Source organism: Nycticebus coucang, chromosome 11 (genome assembly GCF_027406575.1).
Source record: "Nycticebus coucang isolate mNycCou1 chromosome 11, mNycCou1.pri, whole genome shotgun sequence".
Taxonomy (NCBI): Eukaryota; Metazoa; Chordata; class Mammalia; order Primates; family Lorisidae; genus Nycticebus; species Nycticebus coucang.
The window spans coordinates 57,771,675-57,788,769 of NC_069790.1; the positions used below are offsets into that span (position 1 = coordinate 57,771,675).

Sequence of the window (17,095 nt, forward strand, 5' to 3'; positions counted from 1 at the left end):
AACAAGCATCATACTATACTGTGCTAACTTTCTGAGGTGCTAGTGAACTCCACTGTAAACAAATCTGTATTCTAGCCAGCTGGAAAGTCATGCCAAAACTGTACTAAGAAGAAGTTTCAGAAGGATCCTATTTTAACACATCTTATCAATAATGATAGTCACTAGTCATACGTGACCACTTATATTTAAAGATAAACTAACTAAAATTAAACGCAAGTAAGAATTCAGTTTCTAAATTACATTAGTCATATTTTAAGTGCTCAAAAGCCACACACACCTAGTGGCTACTATACAGGGTAGTGCAAATACACAGCCTTGCCATTTACTGTGAAATCTCTGGACGGCCCTGGTATAGAAACACGGTATGAAAGACAACAGCAGGCTCAGGGAGAAGACCAAAAGAAAGGCTCGGACAATTAGCTAAAGCGCCAATGTCTTCCTCCAGTACTATTTATATTAAAAGATCGTATCTTTGATCTAGCAAGGATATGAATATTTATATAAATGTAGTTTTTCTTTAAATTTATGTTTTTTAAAAGGTATTAAATGTAGGATAAGTTAGTACTGTGATATGTTCATAGGACCCAGCAGGATGCTTTTACACAGAAAACTGTCAAACATCTAGGCAACCACATAATAGTTTTTCAAATATCAGAGTAATTACCTGCCTAATATATTATTCTTCATTAGGAAAGAAAAAAAAATTCAATAAGAGCTTTGGAAACACAAAAAGGAGGTATAATAAACATTAATTCTGTGGCATGCAGATGGTTCAGTCCAAAAATGTTCAATTATTTTAATAAATATTTGTCATTATCTTCTGAATGTGTTAGTGACTGCTAAGGTTGTTAGCTAATATTTAAAATGTCTCATTTACTGTATAATAATTATACATGGGGCCAGATTTGAATAAAGCAACCTGCACATTTTTCACTGCCAAATTATGTCAAGGTTAAAAACAGATGTTGCACTTTTTCTGCCAAAAATCTGAATAATATGTAATACATTTATCGTATCACAACTTAAAATATAAATAAGCAATTAGGTAGACAGAAAGTTGATATCAATAATTTTTCACTAATGGATAATTCTCAAAGTAACATTATCTTACACAGAGAGAATGAAAAGTTTTATTTGACATTTAAAAAATAAAAGAATTTTAAAAGAAATAGATATCCCCCCAAAGGCTGACTTACTGAATCATTCCGACCAAAAAAGGTATATATTGCATATAAATAATAATCAAATAGCTGAGACATAAAATGGATAACATCAAAGGCAATTGGCTTAAGAATGTTCATCATCTGCATATATTTCCCTGAAAGAAAAAAATTAAAAATTAAGTAGAATAAAATTAAAATATGTTACTCTATAATTACAAAAACACAATAAAAATACTGCATTAAAATATTTAAACAAAATGAGTATTTCATTTCTCAGTCACATTAGCCACATTTCAATTATCAGTAGTCACATAACAAAGATTACAAATAGTTCTATCATCTTGGAAAGTTCTATTGGATAGCACTGACACTGTAGTACCCACACTGATATTTTCCTCTTAATATGTTTTACCATTTGTGAAACATTCATGGAGCAGCTACACTCTTCCACAAATGACACTGCACAAACACATAACACCGTTCCTCATTTCTAGAAAGTTCCATTAAAATAATTTGTTCCAAAATGTTTAACTTTAACAAAGTAATACAATATTTTTGAGAAAAAGTATTTTTTCATAAGCTTATATACACATAAAGTAAAAAAACAAGCTAAAAAAAAGACATATAGACATACAGAAGATACTGTTCATTTCCCTGTGAAATCTTGTATCAGAGGCCAAGAATATTTCTTTATCACTACATCACTCAAGAGCTTAATACCCTGACAGTGCAAAGAACATATCCTTCTCATTCCATCTTCTGGGAGATACCAACATTCTATTCTCTTTTTGCTAAACGTACGACCAGATAGAATCACAGAAAAAAATTTAAAAACCAAATTTCTTCATTTACAAACTTGCTAATGCATCTGAAGGGTTTGTAAGAGTTGAACTGAATCAAATAACAAATAACTGCAAGTCCTTAATTCTATTATTTTTTAATGGAAAATAATAGGGAAAAAAGCATATCTATTAAAAATGGTCTCTACCTTCTTCAGCAAAAGATGTTAAAATAGGCCATTTGCTTAATTTCCAAATGAGCAAATAAATGACGAGCTAGCTCTACTTCATATAACTGCCAGAAATTTTAAATTGGTACTATTAAAGACACATTAATTTCAAAGAAAACACATTAATGGCAGTACAAGAAAAGACAAACTCACTCTAATGGAAATGTCTACTATCCAAACCATTTTTTTGTGTAAGAATTCAGTAAATTTTATGAAAGAGAATTTTAAATAAAAATCAGATGGTCAGGAAAAGAAACGCAAAGTAAAACAAAGTAAGAACCATTCAACTCAGATTCCATTATTTCTATTTGTAAGTCTTTTGTTCTAGAATCATCTTTCCGTATTATTTCATGCATTCGAACTCGTCTTGAAAATCACATTTAAAAAATATTTAAAATATATTCTCCTAGAACATGCCGGGTCATACAGATTACATTTAAAAAGGAAATCTATCTGGGCGGCGCCTGTGGCTCAGTGAGTAGGGCGCCAGCCCCATATGCCGAGGGTGGCGGGTTCGAGCCCAGCCCCTGCCAAACTGCAACAAAAAAATAGCCGGGCGTTGTGACGGGCGCCTGTAGTCCCAGCTGCTCGGGAGGCTGAGGCAAGAGAATCGCGTAAGCCCAAGAGTTAAGAGGTTGCTGTGAGCCGTGTGACGCCACGGCACTCTACCCGAGGGCGGTACAGTGAGACTCTGTCTCTACAAAAAAAAAAAAAAAAGGAAATCTATCAAATTGTACAGCAAAAAGATAAAAATATGGACATTAGAGAAAAATATGAGACATAAAGGATCAATTTAAAATGAGACTAGGGCGGCGCCTATGGCTCAGTGAGTAGGGCGCCGGCCCCATATACCGAGGGTAGCGGGTTCAAACCCGGCCCCCGGCCAAACTGCAACCCAAAAAAAAATAGCTGGGCGTTGTGGCGGGCGCCTGTAGTCCCAGCTACTCGGGAGGCTGAGGCTAGAGAATCGCTTAAGCCCAGGAGTTGGAGGTTGCTGTGAGCTGTGTGAGGCCACGGCACTCTACCGAGGGCCATAAAGTGAGACTCTGTCTCTACAAAAATAAAAATAAAAATAAAAAAAATAAAATGAGACTAAACATTTGAGTAAGGGCAAATCAAAAGAAAAAAGAGAGAGAGTAGAGAAAATACAAAGGTGGAAATTGCCAAAGAAATACTAGTATCAGTCACAGCTGAGGAACATAGGAACTTTCAGACTAAATGAGACCACAAACTATCAAATACACTTAATGAAAAATAAATCACACCTACACACATCAATATAGAATTTTGGAACATCAAGGAAAAATTATCAAAAGCTTTCAGTGAGAAAGAGAGAAAATTCATTTTCAAGAGAATGAACACCAATGAACAGAATGAACAGAAGTTTCAAAGTTGTAAAGAAAATAATTTTTAACCTATAACTCTATTCACAGCTAAGTTGTCATTCAAGTAAAAGAACACAATAAAGGTACTTTAAGACTGACACGAATTCAAACATTTACTTCTCATCACCCTTTTCTGGGAAATAACTTAAAGAACAATAGAAACAGACCAAGAAACTGCCTCCGCACTGCTGGCAGTGCTTTTCATCACAAGCTCTTCCTTACTATTTACTCTGTTACTGTGAGATGTACCACCTGGATAAAAACATAAAACACAAGGCTCTCGAGTTAATAAAAAAAAGATGTGGTTCAGATGTGCTCTCTCTCTTCTTCCTCTCCTCCAGAGTTCCCCAAGGAGAGGGCAGTGAGACAAGCAGACATGGCTTCCTTTGGGAACACACAAAGGTTATTTAATACAGCATAGATTACCGGGAAAGGCATCTCTTCCCAAATCACCAACTGCAAGAGATTCCTATTCTTGCCTTTAAGCTACAGTATATCCTTTCTGATCTGTGAATAATTATAAAGTTGGGAATGAGAGTTAATGTTCTTGAGTTCCTCCACTGGCTGTGAAGCATGAAATAAAATTAAGAGCTTACTGGCTCGGGGATAAGACAGCCTGGGTTCTACTACCTAAGAGATGTGTGATACAAGGCAAGTTACAATCTCTCAGCTTCAGGTATTTATTTGTATATAAAATGCATACTGTGACAAAAGGCAGGTGGCATTTTTAAACAGCATATATATGATATGGATTTAAGTAGCATGTGATAGACAAGAAATCTAAGCTGCTGCTATTATTTTAAGGTAATTATAATTATGATGAACACGGCAGGGAGAATATATAAAGAGAATGTAACCTAATCTGGAGATGAGAAAAAGCGTCACAGTTTAAACTGTCTCATCCCAAATTAAACAGACAGGAAGAAACACACAGAGGGATGCAGGGGGTAAGAAATCAATAGCATGGACAAGAACAAGAAACAAAAGAACAGTGGACCTGCCTTAGCCCACTCATCAGCGGGAGACACAGGAAGCAATATGGGTGCCGTATGAAAGGTGGCCCAGAGGACTAAGGGGTTTCTTCAATCCTCTGTCCACATCTCTTGGAGAGAGGAAGGAATGTATAATGCAGTTACGGGAAATATGAATGGAAGTTTCTCTTATTGTGGATAATGACAAGAGAAGAAAAAGGGTTTCTCCAATATTCAAGATTTTAAAAATAAGGTTTATCAGTCCAACTTATATTAGACACCTACAAAGGTAAAAAGCACTTAGTGGGGTGCTACAGACATGCTGCAAAAATGATTCAGACTCTCTTCTCATCTATAAGAACTCACAATCTGATGGGACTAGAGCAAGAACAGAATCTGAGTTAGAAGAATGTTCATTATTCTTATCACAATACACCAATGTGAGAAATCATCAATGGATAGAAACAGCATATAAAGGGGTAAGAGCATATATAAATGCAAACTGGAAATGCTGTAAATGAGGCATAAAGGAAAGGAAAAGAAAGTTCAGCTTGAATAATTTAGGAAAAGGTACTAAACAAGGAAGACTAGAGTAAAAAATTAACAGGACCAAGCATTAACTAAATGCCTGGGTGCCAGTTTTTATTCTGCTGTTTGGATATTAATCTTAGCCCCCCAAATTTCCTATGTCATTTTCTTGTAGCATGTACTGAGCAATGACGGTTCAAGAATTATCCTCCAAAAATATATCATGCTGTATATACAGCTAGGAACTCAGAAACTATTTCTAACGTGTTTAAAAATATAAATTCACGGGCGGCGCCTGTAGCTCAGTGAGTAGGGCACCGGCCCCATATGCCGAGGGTGGCAGGTTCAAACCCAGCCCCGGCCAAACTGCAACAACAACAACAAAAAAAAATAGCCAGGCGTTGTGGCGGGCGCCTGTAGTCCCAGCTGCTCGGGAGGCTGAGGCAAGAGAATCACGTAAGCCCAAGAGTTAGAGGTTGCTGTGAGCCGTGTGACGCCACGGCATTCTACCCGAGGGTGGTACAGTGAGACTCTATCTCTACAAAAAAAAAAAAATATATATATATATATATATAAATTCATGTAAATAACATGTACATGATATAATATATATTATCTTATTAATATATTATATCACAATATCATTAATATAGAAATACTGAAATGTAATTTAAATGAAAGAGAATAAATTTTCTCCTTAAATATTACATATAACAATATTTTCTGTAAAAGATAACTTTTAATTTAATTATAAATTTCCTTATTATAGAAAGATGAACAATAAAAGATGCAGTGGCTCGCCCCTGTAATCCTGGCACGTTTGGGAGACAAGGCAGGAGGATCACTTGAGACCAGGAGTTCAAGAACAGCCTGTCAACATAGCAAAACCCCTTCTCCACAAAAAATACAAAAATAAGCCAGGTCTGGTAGCATATGCCTATAGGCCCAGCTACTCAGAACTGCTTAAACCCATGCATCTGAGGTTGCAGTAGGCTATGATCTCACCACTGCATTCTAGCCTTGAGCAACAGAGGGAAACCCCATCTCTTTAAAATAATAAATAAGTTACAAAATAAAAAAAAAAAAGAAACGAGTAGTATATGTGAATAGTTCAAAAGTAAATTAAAACATCTTTAAGCATATGAAAAGATGCTTCAAATCACTCATAATTAAATACATTTTTGAATGGTACCATTTTCAACATTTCAGAGTGCCAAGCATCTGAAGCTATATAATACAGTGTTGCTGAGAGACTAGGAAAAAGAGATACTCCCAAATACTGTTGGTGAATGGGTAAACTATGAGAACCTCTTTGGTCAGCTCTTTAGTAACTTCATTGATAAACTGAGAATATCCATCAAAACTGGAAATGTATACACTCCTTGATTTGACTGGAAGAAGCATTCTTCAGGAGTCTATTTTACAGCAGTGCTTATACGCAAAGATATTTCTTCAAGGATCTTTGCTGTGGAAGTCTGAAGTATCAAACGACTCAAAACAATCTAAATCAGTGGTTCTCACCTTCCTAATGCCACAATGTACTTTCATTGTTAAAAAGGGGTCGCAACCCACAGGTTGAAAACCACTGATCTAAATGTTCAAAAATGAAGGATATATAAAATAAACCGTGGCACATCTGCACAATGGGACCATAAAAAAATGGGACCTATGCATACTAAGATATGTAATATCCTACAATATTTTAAGGGTAACCTTAGGCTATCTGAAGTAAAAAAAAAGGAAAACAGATAAATAACAATATAATGTGAGAAAACTTTTGAACCAAATAAAAACAATAATAAAAAGCAGGGGAGAGAAGATGCATATATTAAATATACTTGGGAAAGCATACTCATTATTTCAAAAAGAAAACAGGAGAACCTAAGTGATTTTCTCTGAGAGACACTATTGAGGCTTGGAATTCAGGGGGCTCACTTTACATCTTGGGTTTTCAAAATTGTTTTCACACATTACCTTTTAACTTAAAATATTCAATGATAAAATAAAAGACCCAGGGAAAAGAATGAACCAACAAAGCAGTGAATTGCTCCCTCCCATTTCTGTGTTCTCTCCACTGCATAAACTGCATCTGAACTACACTAAGCCAAAATATCCCTTAGATGTACATATTCTAGTTTTATTTGAAATCCTAATTCATGTGCTAGTGTGTATCTGTTGTTGTTTAAAGTCTGTAGTTACAAGTGTGGATTTTTGGCAACCTACCTCCTACCCTTCAGGTATCACACCTGCTGAGGTGAGAGCTGCGTCCAGGAGACAGAAACTTGAATACAAAGACTGTTCCAATGAGACACATTCCCTAAAATCCTCTGGCTGTCTGCAGGAAATCATCAGGCTCACAGGATTTTCTCTTTGCCAAGAGCAAGCCTTCTGATTAGTCCTCTGTCACAGCAGAAAGCCTTTGAGCCTTTCTAATAGCTTCAGGTACCACCCAGGGCAAGGAAGCCCTATTAATGTCTTTTGTTTCATCTCTCCTAATTATCTGGCAAATAAATACCATTTGAAAAGGATATTTTGACCATGACTTTAATGTTCTAAAATGTGTTTCCCAACTACTCAATAATTAATTCCTTCATCTTCTCTGGCACCAAAAATTTATCTTATTTACACAATTGTACTTTTCCCGTGGTAAGAAGAGGCACTACCTGCGCCAGTTTATAATCTTCAGGTCCCTCTATACAATGACAACACGGGGTGAAATCGTGCACTTACTAAGTCAGGAGACCCCCGAGTAAATGGCTGCCTTAAAGTTCTATTTAATGAATAAGTACAAACTGAAGATAAAGACCTCCTAGGGAGAGAAAAGTGATAGCCCTAAACATTTACTGTGAGGAGACAGGGGGATAATGGCAGCACCTAATTCCAGCCCTAAACAAGAAGAAAGTTCAATTATCATGCTCAGCTTATCTCCTAATTGCAACTCCAGTAAAAGCTATGGTGGTAGAGGAGGGTGAAACTACAATGACCAGATTCTCTTCACAGAGTAAGTTTTTATTCAGAACCTACAATGTTGATCAGTAGTGCCTCCCTGAGAATTTGTTGTGACTTCTGAATTTAGCACCAGGAGCACATTTCTAGCATTACTGTAAGGCCAAGTATCCTTTTCTAAGACAATGAGAATAGTGGGATATGTTATTTCTTCAATTTCCTTATGCCTACACCAAGAAGTTGAATTGCATTTTGTTTGCATTTAATATATGATAAAACAAGATGTTTCCCCTCCTCAATTTTGTTTTAGCCTTACATTGTGTTTGATTTGATTCTAATGCATCTATGCCTTTTAGACTAAAAAACAATGTGACTACCTCCAGTTTCTTTTGAACTGGGCAAGGCAAAAAATATTAAAAAATTACTTAGATGTAGATTATAATATTCTTTACCCATTATCTGCTCCACTTCTCCCACCCTCCAGGTATTATACATCCCTGACCACTTCACTCTCAACGGCAATGATTCCTGGGACAGAAACATCTTCTCTCCCCCACTGTCAAACTTAGCTTGCTTTGGCCAGGACGTGTCAGAGGAAGTCAGGGTGCCATGTCAGAGAAGAACTTTAAAAATCAATACACAGTTCAGCTCTTGCTCTTCTCTCCACGTTCCAGGTGCTATCCTTATGCTATCCTTTCAACCTGCACCTCAGGATAAAGGGACACATGCAGCAAAACTACAGAGATCAGGAGACTACACATTTCACAAGTGAAAAATAAAACTTGATTGCTAAAAGTCATTGATACATCAGGGTTGTTTGTTTCTTCAACAAAATCTAGCAAAAGCTGAGCACATCCAATTATACCTCAAGTAGTGTGTTCAGACACTGAAAACTACCATGTCTCGAAAGTTAAGGAGGATGACAAGGACTCCGAAAGTTCTGGAGTTTCTATCACTGAGGACCAGATAGAGAGCTGAACACACTGAGCCTGAAAAATAAATTGGAGGGTGGGAATATGAGAAAAGCAAGGACAGGATAACTACTACCAGTATCTGAAAAATGACCACTTGGAAGAACAAGAGAAAAAAAAAAAATGCAGACTTACTCATTTTGATTTTAAGGGCAGAAACAAGACCAACAGAATTACAGAGATAGATTTTGATTTACTGTAGGGAAGAGATTTCTGCCAATTAGATCAGTCTAAAGGTAGAATGAGTAGTCTTGCAAAATAATATGCTTCCAATGACTGTCAGTCATAAAACAAAGGCTAGATGGCCCCTGAATATTAGAGATATTATGGAAATAAAACCTATTTTTGTAGAAATTTATATCAAATGACCTTTCAACACCCTTCCAATTCTGACTCTATAAATTCTGAAGAGTAATTCATGATACTATGATCAGTAGGCTCTCCTGGATAAAGAAGAAAATCTAATTTCTCTGCCATTAATTAGGTACAGAATAGCTTTTTAAATTATGTCTTTTTTTGTGAGTCACAAAAATGTATACCTTTTCTTTTCCTCTCAAATCATTATTACCTATTTTTGCTATAAACAAAGTAGGACTCCCCAAAGATTCTCTTCCCTTTACAATAGTGCCAAAGAAGATGAAATATCTGGGGGTGTATCTAACTAAGGACATGAAAGATCTCTATAAAGAGAACTATGAAACTCTGAGAAAAGAAATAGCTGAAGATGTTAACAAATGGAAAAATATACCATGCTCATGGCTGGGAAGAATCAACATTGTTAAAATGTCTATACTACCTAAAGCAATTTACAGATTTAACGCAATCCCTATTAAAGCAGCTTGCTCACATTTTAAAGACCTGAAAAAATTAGTACTTCGTTTTATATGGAAACAGAAAAAACATCAAATAGCCAGCCAAGACATTACTCAGAAATAAAAACAAATCGGGAGGAATCACGTGTCCAGACTTCAGATCACTATAAATCGATAGTGATCAAAACAGCATGGTGCTGGCACAAAAATAGAGAGGCAGATGTATGGAACAGAATGGAGGATCAAGAGGTGAACACAGACACTTATCGTCATTTGATTTTCGATAAGCCTATTAAAAATATAAATTGGGAGAACGAGTGCCTATTCAATAAATGGTGCCTGATGAATTTGGCTGGCAACTAATAGAAGACTGAAACTGGACCCACACCTTTCTCCTCTAACAAAAACTGACTCTCACTGGTTAAAGGACTTAAACTTAAGACATGAAACTATAAATATTCTTAGAGACCGTGCAGGGGAAACGCTTGAGAAAATTGAGAAAATTGGCCTGGGCGAATACTTCATGAGGAAGACACCCTGGGCAACTGAAACAACATCAAAAATACATTACTGGGATCTGATCAAGTTAAAAAGCTTCTGCACTGCCAAGAACACACTAAATAAAGCAAACAGCCCTCAGAATAGGAGAGGACTTTTACAAGTTATACTACCAAAAAAGGTCTAATAACCAGAATCCACAGAGAACTCAAACTTATTACTAAGCAGAAAACAAGTGATCCCATTTCATTGTGGGCAAGAGACATGAACAGAAGCTTCTCTGAAGAAGACAGGTGCATGGCCAACAGACACATGAAAAAATGCTCATCATCTTCAATCATCAGAGAAATGCAAACCAAAACTACTCTGAGATACCATCTAACTCCAGTAAGAGTAGCGCACATCACAAAATCCCAAAACAACAGATGTTGGCATGGATGTGGAGAAAAGGGAACATTTCTGCACTGCTGGTGGGAATGCAAGCTAGTACGCTCCTTTTGGAAGGAAGTTTGGAGAATACTCAGGGATCTAAATGTAGACCTGCCACAATTCCTCTTCTAGGTGAATATCCAAAGGACCAAAAATCATTTGGCAATAAAGATATTTACACCAGATTGTTCACTGAAGCTCAATTCATAACTGCCAAGTCATGAAAGAAGCGCGAGTGCTCATCGACCCATGAATGGATTAATAAATTGTGGTATATGTACACCATGGAATACTATGCAGCATAAAATAAAATAGAGACTTTACTTCTTTTATGTTTACATGGATGGAGCTGGAAAATATTCTTCTTAGTAAAGTATCTCAGGAATGGAAAAAAAAGTATCCAATGTACTCAGTACTACTGTGAATTAACTCACACTCGCATATGAAAAATGAAATACAACTTTAGTCTATGATGAAGGAGGGAAGGGTAGGGCGAGGGATGGGGAGGGGGTAAGAGGGGTAGTAGGGCATAGTAGGGGGACCACAACTATGGAGCACATTGCAAGTACAAGTTGGTTCTATCATGTGTAGAACACAAATGTCCTAATGCTGTAATTGGGTAAATGAGATGAAAGCTATGCTGATTAGTATGATGTAAGCACTCCAATTTGTACAAATAATCAACACACTGAAATAGGCATAAATGTATTTATGATCTATGTACAAAAGACTTAATAAAAAAATTAAATTAAATTAAAAAGTAGGACTCCTTAAAAGCATTCAGTATATTTTATCCTATTCCTTAATGACATTTCTAAATTACTTTAAAAAACACAGACTATCAGCTCGGCACTTGTAGCTCAAGCGACTAGGGTGCCAACCACATACACCAGAACTGGTGGGTTCAAATCTAGCCCAGGCCTGCCAAACAATGACAACTACAACCAAAAAATAGCCAGGTGTTGTGGCGAGCACCTGTAGTCCCAGCTACTTGGGAGGCTGAGGCAGGAGAATCACTTAAGCCCAAGAGTTGGAGGTTGCTGTGAGCTGTGATGACACAGCACTCTACCTAGGGTGACAGCTTGAGACTCTGTCTCAAAAAAAAAAAAAAAATAGACCACTTTATCACAGGTCAGACTAATCAAACTAGGAAATAGATAAATACCATCCCCATAAACAGAATATAAAGATTTTACAAAGAACCACTAAAATTCTTGATTAGTATAAATGAAAATTAATGTGAGATAACGTCTCCTTACCTAACCTAGGAAATACACAGACTGAAAGCTCATAAAATGTTGAAATACTGACATTAATAAATGCACCTCATCATGAAACCTGAATATTTAAAATGGCATTTCTTCATGTTGTTTGCCTTCTACAAAATCATCAACAAAGGTCTTATTTGCTAAAAGAACTAAACTTCCTACGATCTGAACATTTAGCTTATAAATCCTGTGTCTGAAAATGCCAAAGAATCACTATTCACTCTGCCTAACTGGCAGGAAGATTGTAAAGATCTTTGAAACAGACAGAAAAATATTGCATAAATATGAAACTGGTACTATCATTATCCTACATGTATGTACTTCTAACCTAGCTAGCAAATTTTTCATTACATTTCAATTAACTGAAATATGTTAGAAAAATTGGAAGATACAAAGAGTTAACACATAAATAACTGAAATTGACACTGTTATTAGTATTATACTATCTGGAACATTTAAGGTAAGAAGCAATGCCATATGACAATCTTAAATCCTCCACTGTGAGAGACACCATCATTCAATGGAAACCTCGAGTAAAATCATTCAGTAACAAAAGTACACTAATTAACTGCTTATACTGTTTTCTTTAAAGAAAAGGTATAGCCACTTACCAACAAGTCTTATTACATTCAATGTTGTATTTGTTAAAATAGGTGCATTCACTTTATTTAGACTGTAATCAGATTTCTTCCTGCTTTTCAGAGTTTCTCGAGAAACACTTAATATAGAAAAATAAAACAGAATTGCAATTAAGGTTATCAAGTAATAAGGCATTAAGTTATTCAGCTTAAGCTCTATTCTTCATTCACTAAGTACTTACTGAAAATCTTACTATTTGTCAGAGATTAAACCTTGTCTTTATAGAATTTTAAATGCACAGGGATGAAAAATAAGAAATAAAGTAATATAGTGCATTGCTTTGATTCTAAGACATTATTAACCATTGGAAAAAAGCTGTTATCACTTAAAAAAAGTCACATTTTCCAGGGAAATTACAAATGTAAGTACAAATGTACTGTGTTTCTTAATTTTGAAAATTTATAAGCATGAAAAATTTCCTCCTTACAATCTAAATGAAGTATAGGATATGATGGCAGTGTTTGGAGTTGAGGAGCTGCATTAAATTCAAAAGAAAAGTAGAAATTATGTGGTAAGTACAGCATGTTAGAAGGCAGAGGAAAGAGAACAAAGTGTGCTCAGGGAAGTACAGGGTCACTGTGGAGCCTGCAGAACAAGTGGGCAAGGACGGGACCAGGGAAAGCAACTGAGCACGAGGAGTATAAACCTCATCTGGAAGGCAGGGTGAGCCCTGAAAAACACCAACCAGGAAGTCGGCACGGTTACATCTGTATCTAAGGACAAAATCTAAGAATGGACTAGAAGAGGGTAAGACTGGAGACCAGAGACCAAAGTAAGGGATCAACTCTCTCTCTGTATGTCACAGAGAGAATTTTGGCATGAACTAGAATGACAGTGATGAAATAGAAGAAAAATTCATAAATTCAAGAGTCACTGAGAAGTTGGAATTGATAATAATTATTAACTAATTGGCTTCAGTTACTAAATCACATGATTCAAATTTCTTAGGGGTAAGTTAGACAGAGGCTGTAGTAACTCTACTAAAAATGGAGATATATATAGATATAGATACGTACATATATACAGACACACACATGTACTAACAAAAAGTATTTTACTTATTTATTTATATTCAAATAGAGCTTCCCTTTTGGCCAAAATATATATAATGAAGACTACCAACAAAATAGTTCTGGCCAGGGCTGGGTTTGAACCCGCCACCTCTGGCATATGGGGCCGGCTCCCTACTCCTTTGAGCCACAGGCGCCGCCCAATAGTTCTATTCAGTTCATAGTAGATAATACCTGCAGATATTTAAGTATCATACTTAAAAAAAAAAACAATAGAAACAAATTTTCCCAATTAAAATATCCACAACCACATGAATTGCTCACTTGTAAGGAGAGAATTATTTCAATCAGGTTTTAAGTTAATCAAGTATCCACAAGGAACCTTGAGGTTAAAGGACAGGGAAGAGTATAAATCCATCATTCTGAAGAAAGTGTATCTGTAATCACTAAATGTCTGATAGTCATGCATCTAACTCCCCCCAACACACCAAATCATTTCTATTTATAAACCGGAAGGTGACAAAAAATCCTAACATAATTATCATAGTTCTGAAGAGGTCAGTTCAGCATAAAACAAAGCTCAACCACTAATTAGAAACCTTAATACAAGTTTCAAATAGTGAACACTGACAGACATTGGGAAAGTAAGTGGAAACTTTCTGTATTTACTAAATTGAGGCAAGAACTCTGCATAGAGAACAAATTACTACTTTCCTGCTTGAGATTGTCTGCTATATGTAAAGCATAAATTGTCCCAACAATCAACATTAATTTTATAAAAGTATTTTCTCCTTCTGCAAAATCTGTACACCCATTAATTTTATACATCTAAAACTTCTTTTCCTTTTGCAAAAACTGTACATCTCTATATATTAAAACCTCTTTGATTAAGCCTACTATAGTCATCAAAATAATACAGGAATTTTGAAAAGAGCTGAAAACATAACTAAGTTTCTAACACCATAAAAAAGAAATTAAGGCCGGGAGCAGTGGCTCACACCTGTAATCCCAGCACTCTGGGAGGCTGAGGCAGGTAGATTACTTGAGCTCAAGAATTTGAGACCAGCCTGACCCAAAGGGACATCTCGTCTCTAAAAATAGTCAGGAACTGTGGTGGGCACTTGTAGTCCCAGCTAGTTGGGAGGTTGAGGCAAGGCAATCACTTGAGCCCAAGAGTGAGGTTGCTGCGAGCTATGACACCATAGCACTCTACCAAGGGTGTCAAAGTGAGACACTATCTCAAAAAAAAAAAAAAAACAACTAAAAACCAGAAAGAAAAAGAAGTAAGAATCTTGCAGCAAAAATGTCAAATAAACTGTATAAATCAAAGAAAAGCTACTTTAAAGTGCTTTACAGCCATTTAAAATTTTTTAAATGGCCAAACCAATTTTTTTTTGGACACAGTAACAATCCAAAGTCACCACTAAATGAACTAATTCGTGAAATGCCAATAAAGGTTTTGCTAAGTAGGACTTTTTATATAACTATCTTATTTTACTTGAAAATTCATTGTTATAGAGAAGGAAAAACCTGCATTTTCAGGTTACTAGAAAACATTTTTTTTTTTTTGGTTTTTGGCCGGGGCTAGGTTTGAACCTGCCACCTCTGGCATATGGGACCGGCACCCTACTCCTTGAGCTACAGGTGCCACCCTAGAAAACATTTTTTAAAACATAAACTTCTGTCATGTGACTTTATAACCACCAAGAACATCTGATTCTTATTTTTTCTTAATTTTCACAGGAAATCCTATGATGTGGTAAAAGCACAAAATAACATGCTAAAGACCACACAATGTAAGAACAATTACCTTTTCACAGGTGCATCGCCTGTCTGCTCATCTACATAATCTCGCTTGAGTTCCTCAGGAACATCACTGTCACTGTCATACTCCTGATAGGCACTCTTTTCTTGTTCATCAGATTCATACTAAAGAGAACACAGGACAATGCGTATAAAGAGCTGCCTTTCCTGAGACCTTCCAACACAATAAAAGTACCCGATATTATAAGAAATAGCTAAGTATCAGAAAATTCTTAATAATTTAGCTTTAACTTTGCTACCAAGAACATTATCCTTCCATTTTCTTCTTCATCACCTACCTGAGCCAACTCAAAAGAAAAGCACAATAAAAAGAAAATGCTATTCCTATAAACCTTGTACTACATAAATGTCCAACAAAATCAAAATCTCCATAAATAAAAACCAAACAAACAGAAACAAAACAAACACCCTCACTAGATCTAACAAGAGGAAAAGAATGTACATTTGATTTTTTTTTGTTTTTTTTACATAAAGTCTTCCATAGGTTTTATCATACTTATTTCCAATTTGCTAATTCATTAAAAAGAGGTTTAGTATCCAGTTCTGGCACTCTGGAAGTAAGCATATTAATTCAGCATAATAAACACATGTGACACAGATGTGATGTGCTATCTAATTCATTATGAGAATTTAATTCCAAGAGCAGTTTGGAAAATTAGGCTTAGCACCCAGGAACCTACTAAGAGCAAAGTCAAAAATGGTGGATTTACTTTTTTTTTTTTCAATACCTTCTATTCTTTTAATACACCCCAGTGATCATATTCTGACAAGTTAACATGAATGAGTGTACTAAGATAATTAAATCCACTTTTATCTTTGTTTTTTCAGATTTGATTATTAAAATACATGCATGATATTATAAAGTCAGTTACAAAAAAGAATAAAGGATATATGTTACTGATATATGATTATGTGACTTCTTCCTAATTGACAATTTTTTATTATTATTATTAAATCATAGCTGTGTACATTAATGCAATCATGGGGCACCATACACTGGTTTTATAGACCATTTGACATATTTTCATCACACTGGTTAACATAGCCTTCCTGGCGTTTTCTTAGTTATTGTGTTAAGACATTTATATTCTACATTTACTAAGTTTCACATGTACCCTTGTAAGATGCACCTCTGGTGTAATCCCACTAATCACCCTCCCTCTACCCATCCTCCCCCCTCCCTCTGCCTATCCTCATCCCTCCCTGCCCTCTCTCTCCCCCTTCCCCATTTTCTTAGGTTATAACTGGGTTATAGCTTTCATATGAAAGCCATAAATTAGTTTCACAGTAGGGCTGAGTACATTGGATACTTTTTCTTCCATTCTTGAGATACTTTACTAAGAAGAATATGTTCCTGGATTTACTCTTGAAAGAAAGGGGACTTCTTAATACTTTTATCATCTTTATGGTCCCATGGCCCAATGTCAGCCTGGGAAAGGACAGTGGCCTCTGTGCACAGCAGGGGAGCAGTGGCAGCATTATTCATTATCATCACCATCAATTAATGTTATAGATTACTAGAATTAAATAACTGCTAACATGCATCGAGCTTTTAACTAAGTACTGTGCCAAGTGCTTTCATGAATTATTTCATTTAATCCTACAAAACAATTCTATGAGGAAGCTTTATCTCCAAATGACT

General features: G+C 35.8%; 1 protein-coding gene across 2 annotated transcripts in view; it reads right to left on the minus strand.

The window, feature by feature from the left end:
• Positions 1 to 17,095, minus strand: part of VPS50 (VPS50 subunit of EARP/GARPII complex) — a 133,538-nt gene that overhangs the window by 30,143 nt on the left and 86,300 nt on the right. For both annotated transcript variants that reach the window (XM_053609233.1, XM_053609234.1), the window contains 3 exons: positions 15,440 to 15,558; positions 12,592 to 12,698; positions 1,197 to 1,318 (listed from right to left, as the gene is read on the minus strand). In XM_053609233.1, coding sequence (XP_053465208.1) covers positions 1,197 to 1,318; positions 12,592 to 12,698; positions 15,440 to 15,558 — 348 coding nt within the window. The remainder of the gene's footprint in view (positions 1 to 1,196; positions 1,319 to 12,591; positions 12,699 to 15,439; positions 15,559 to 17,095) is intronic.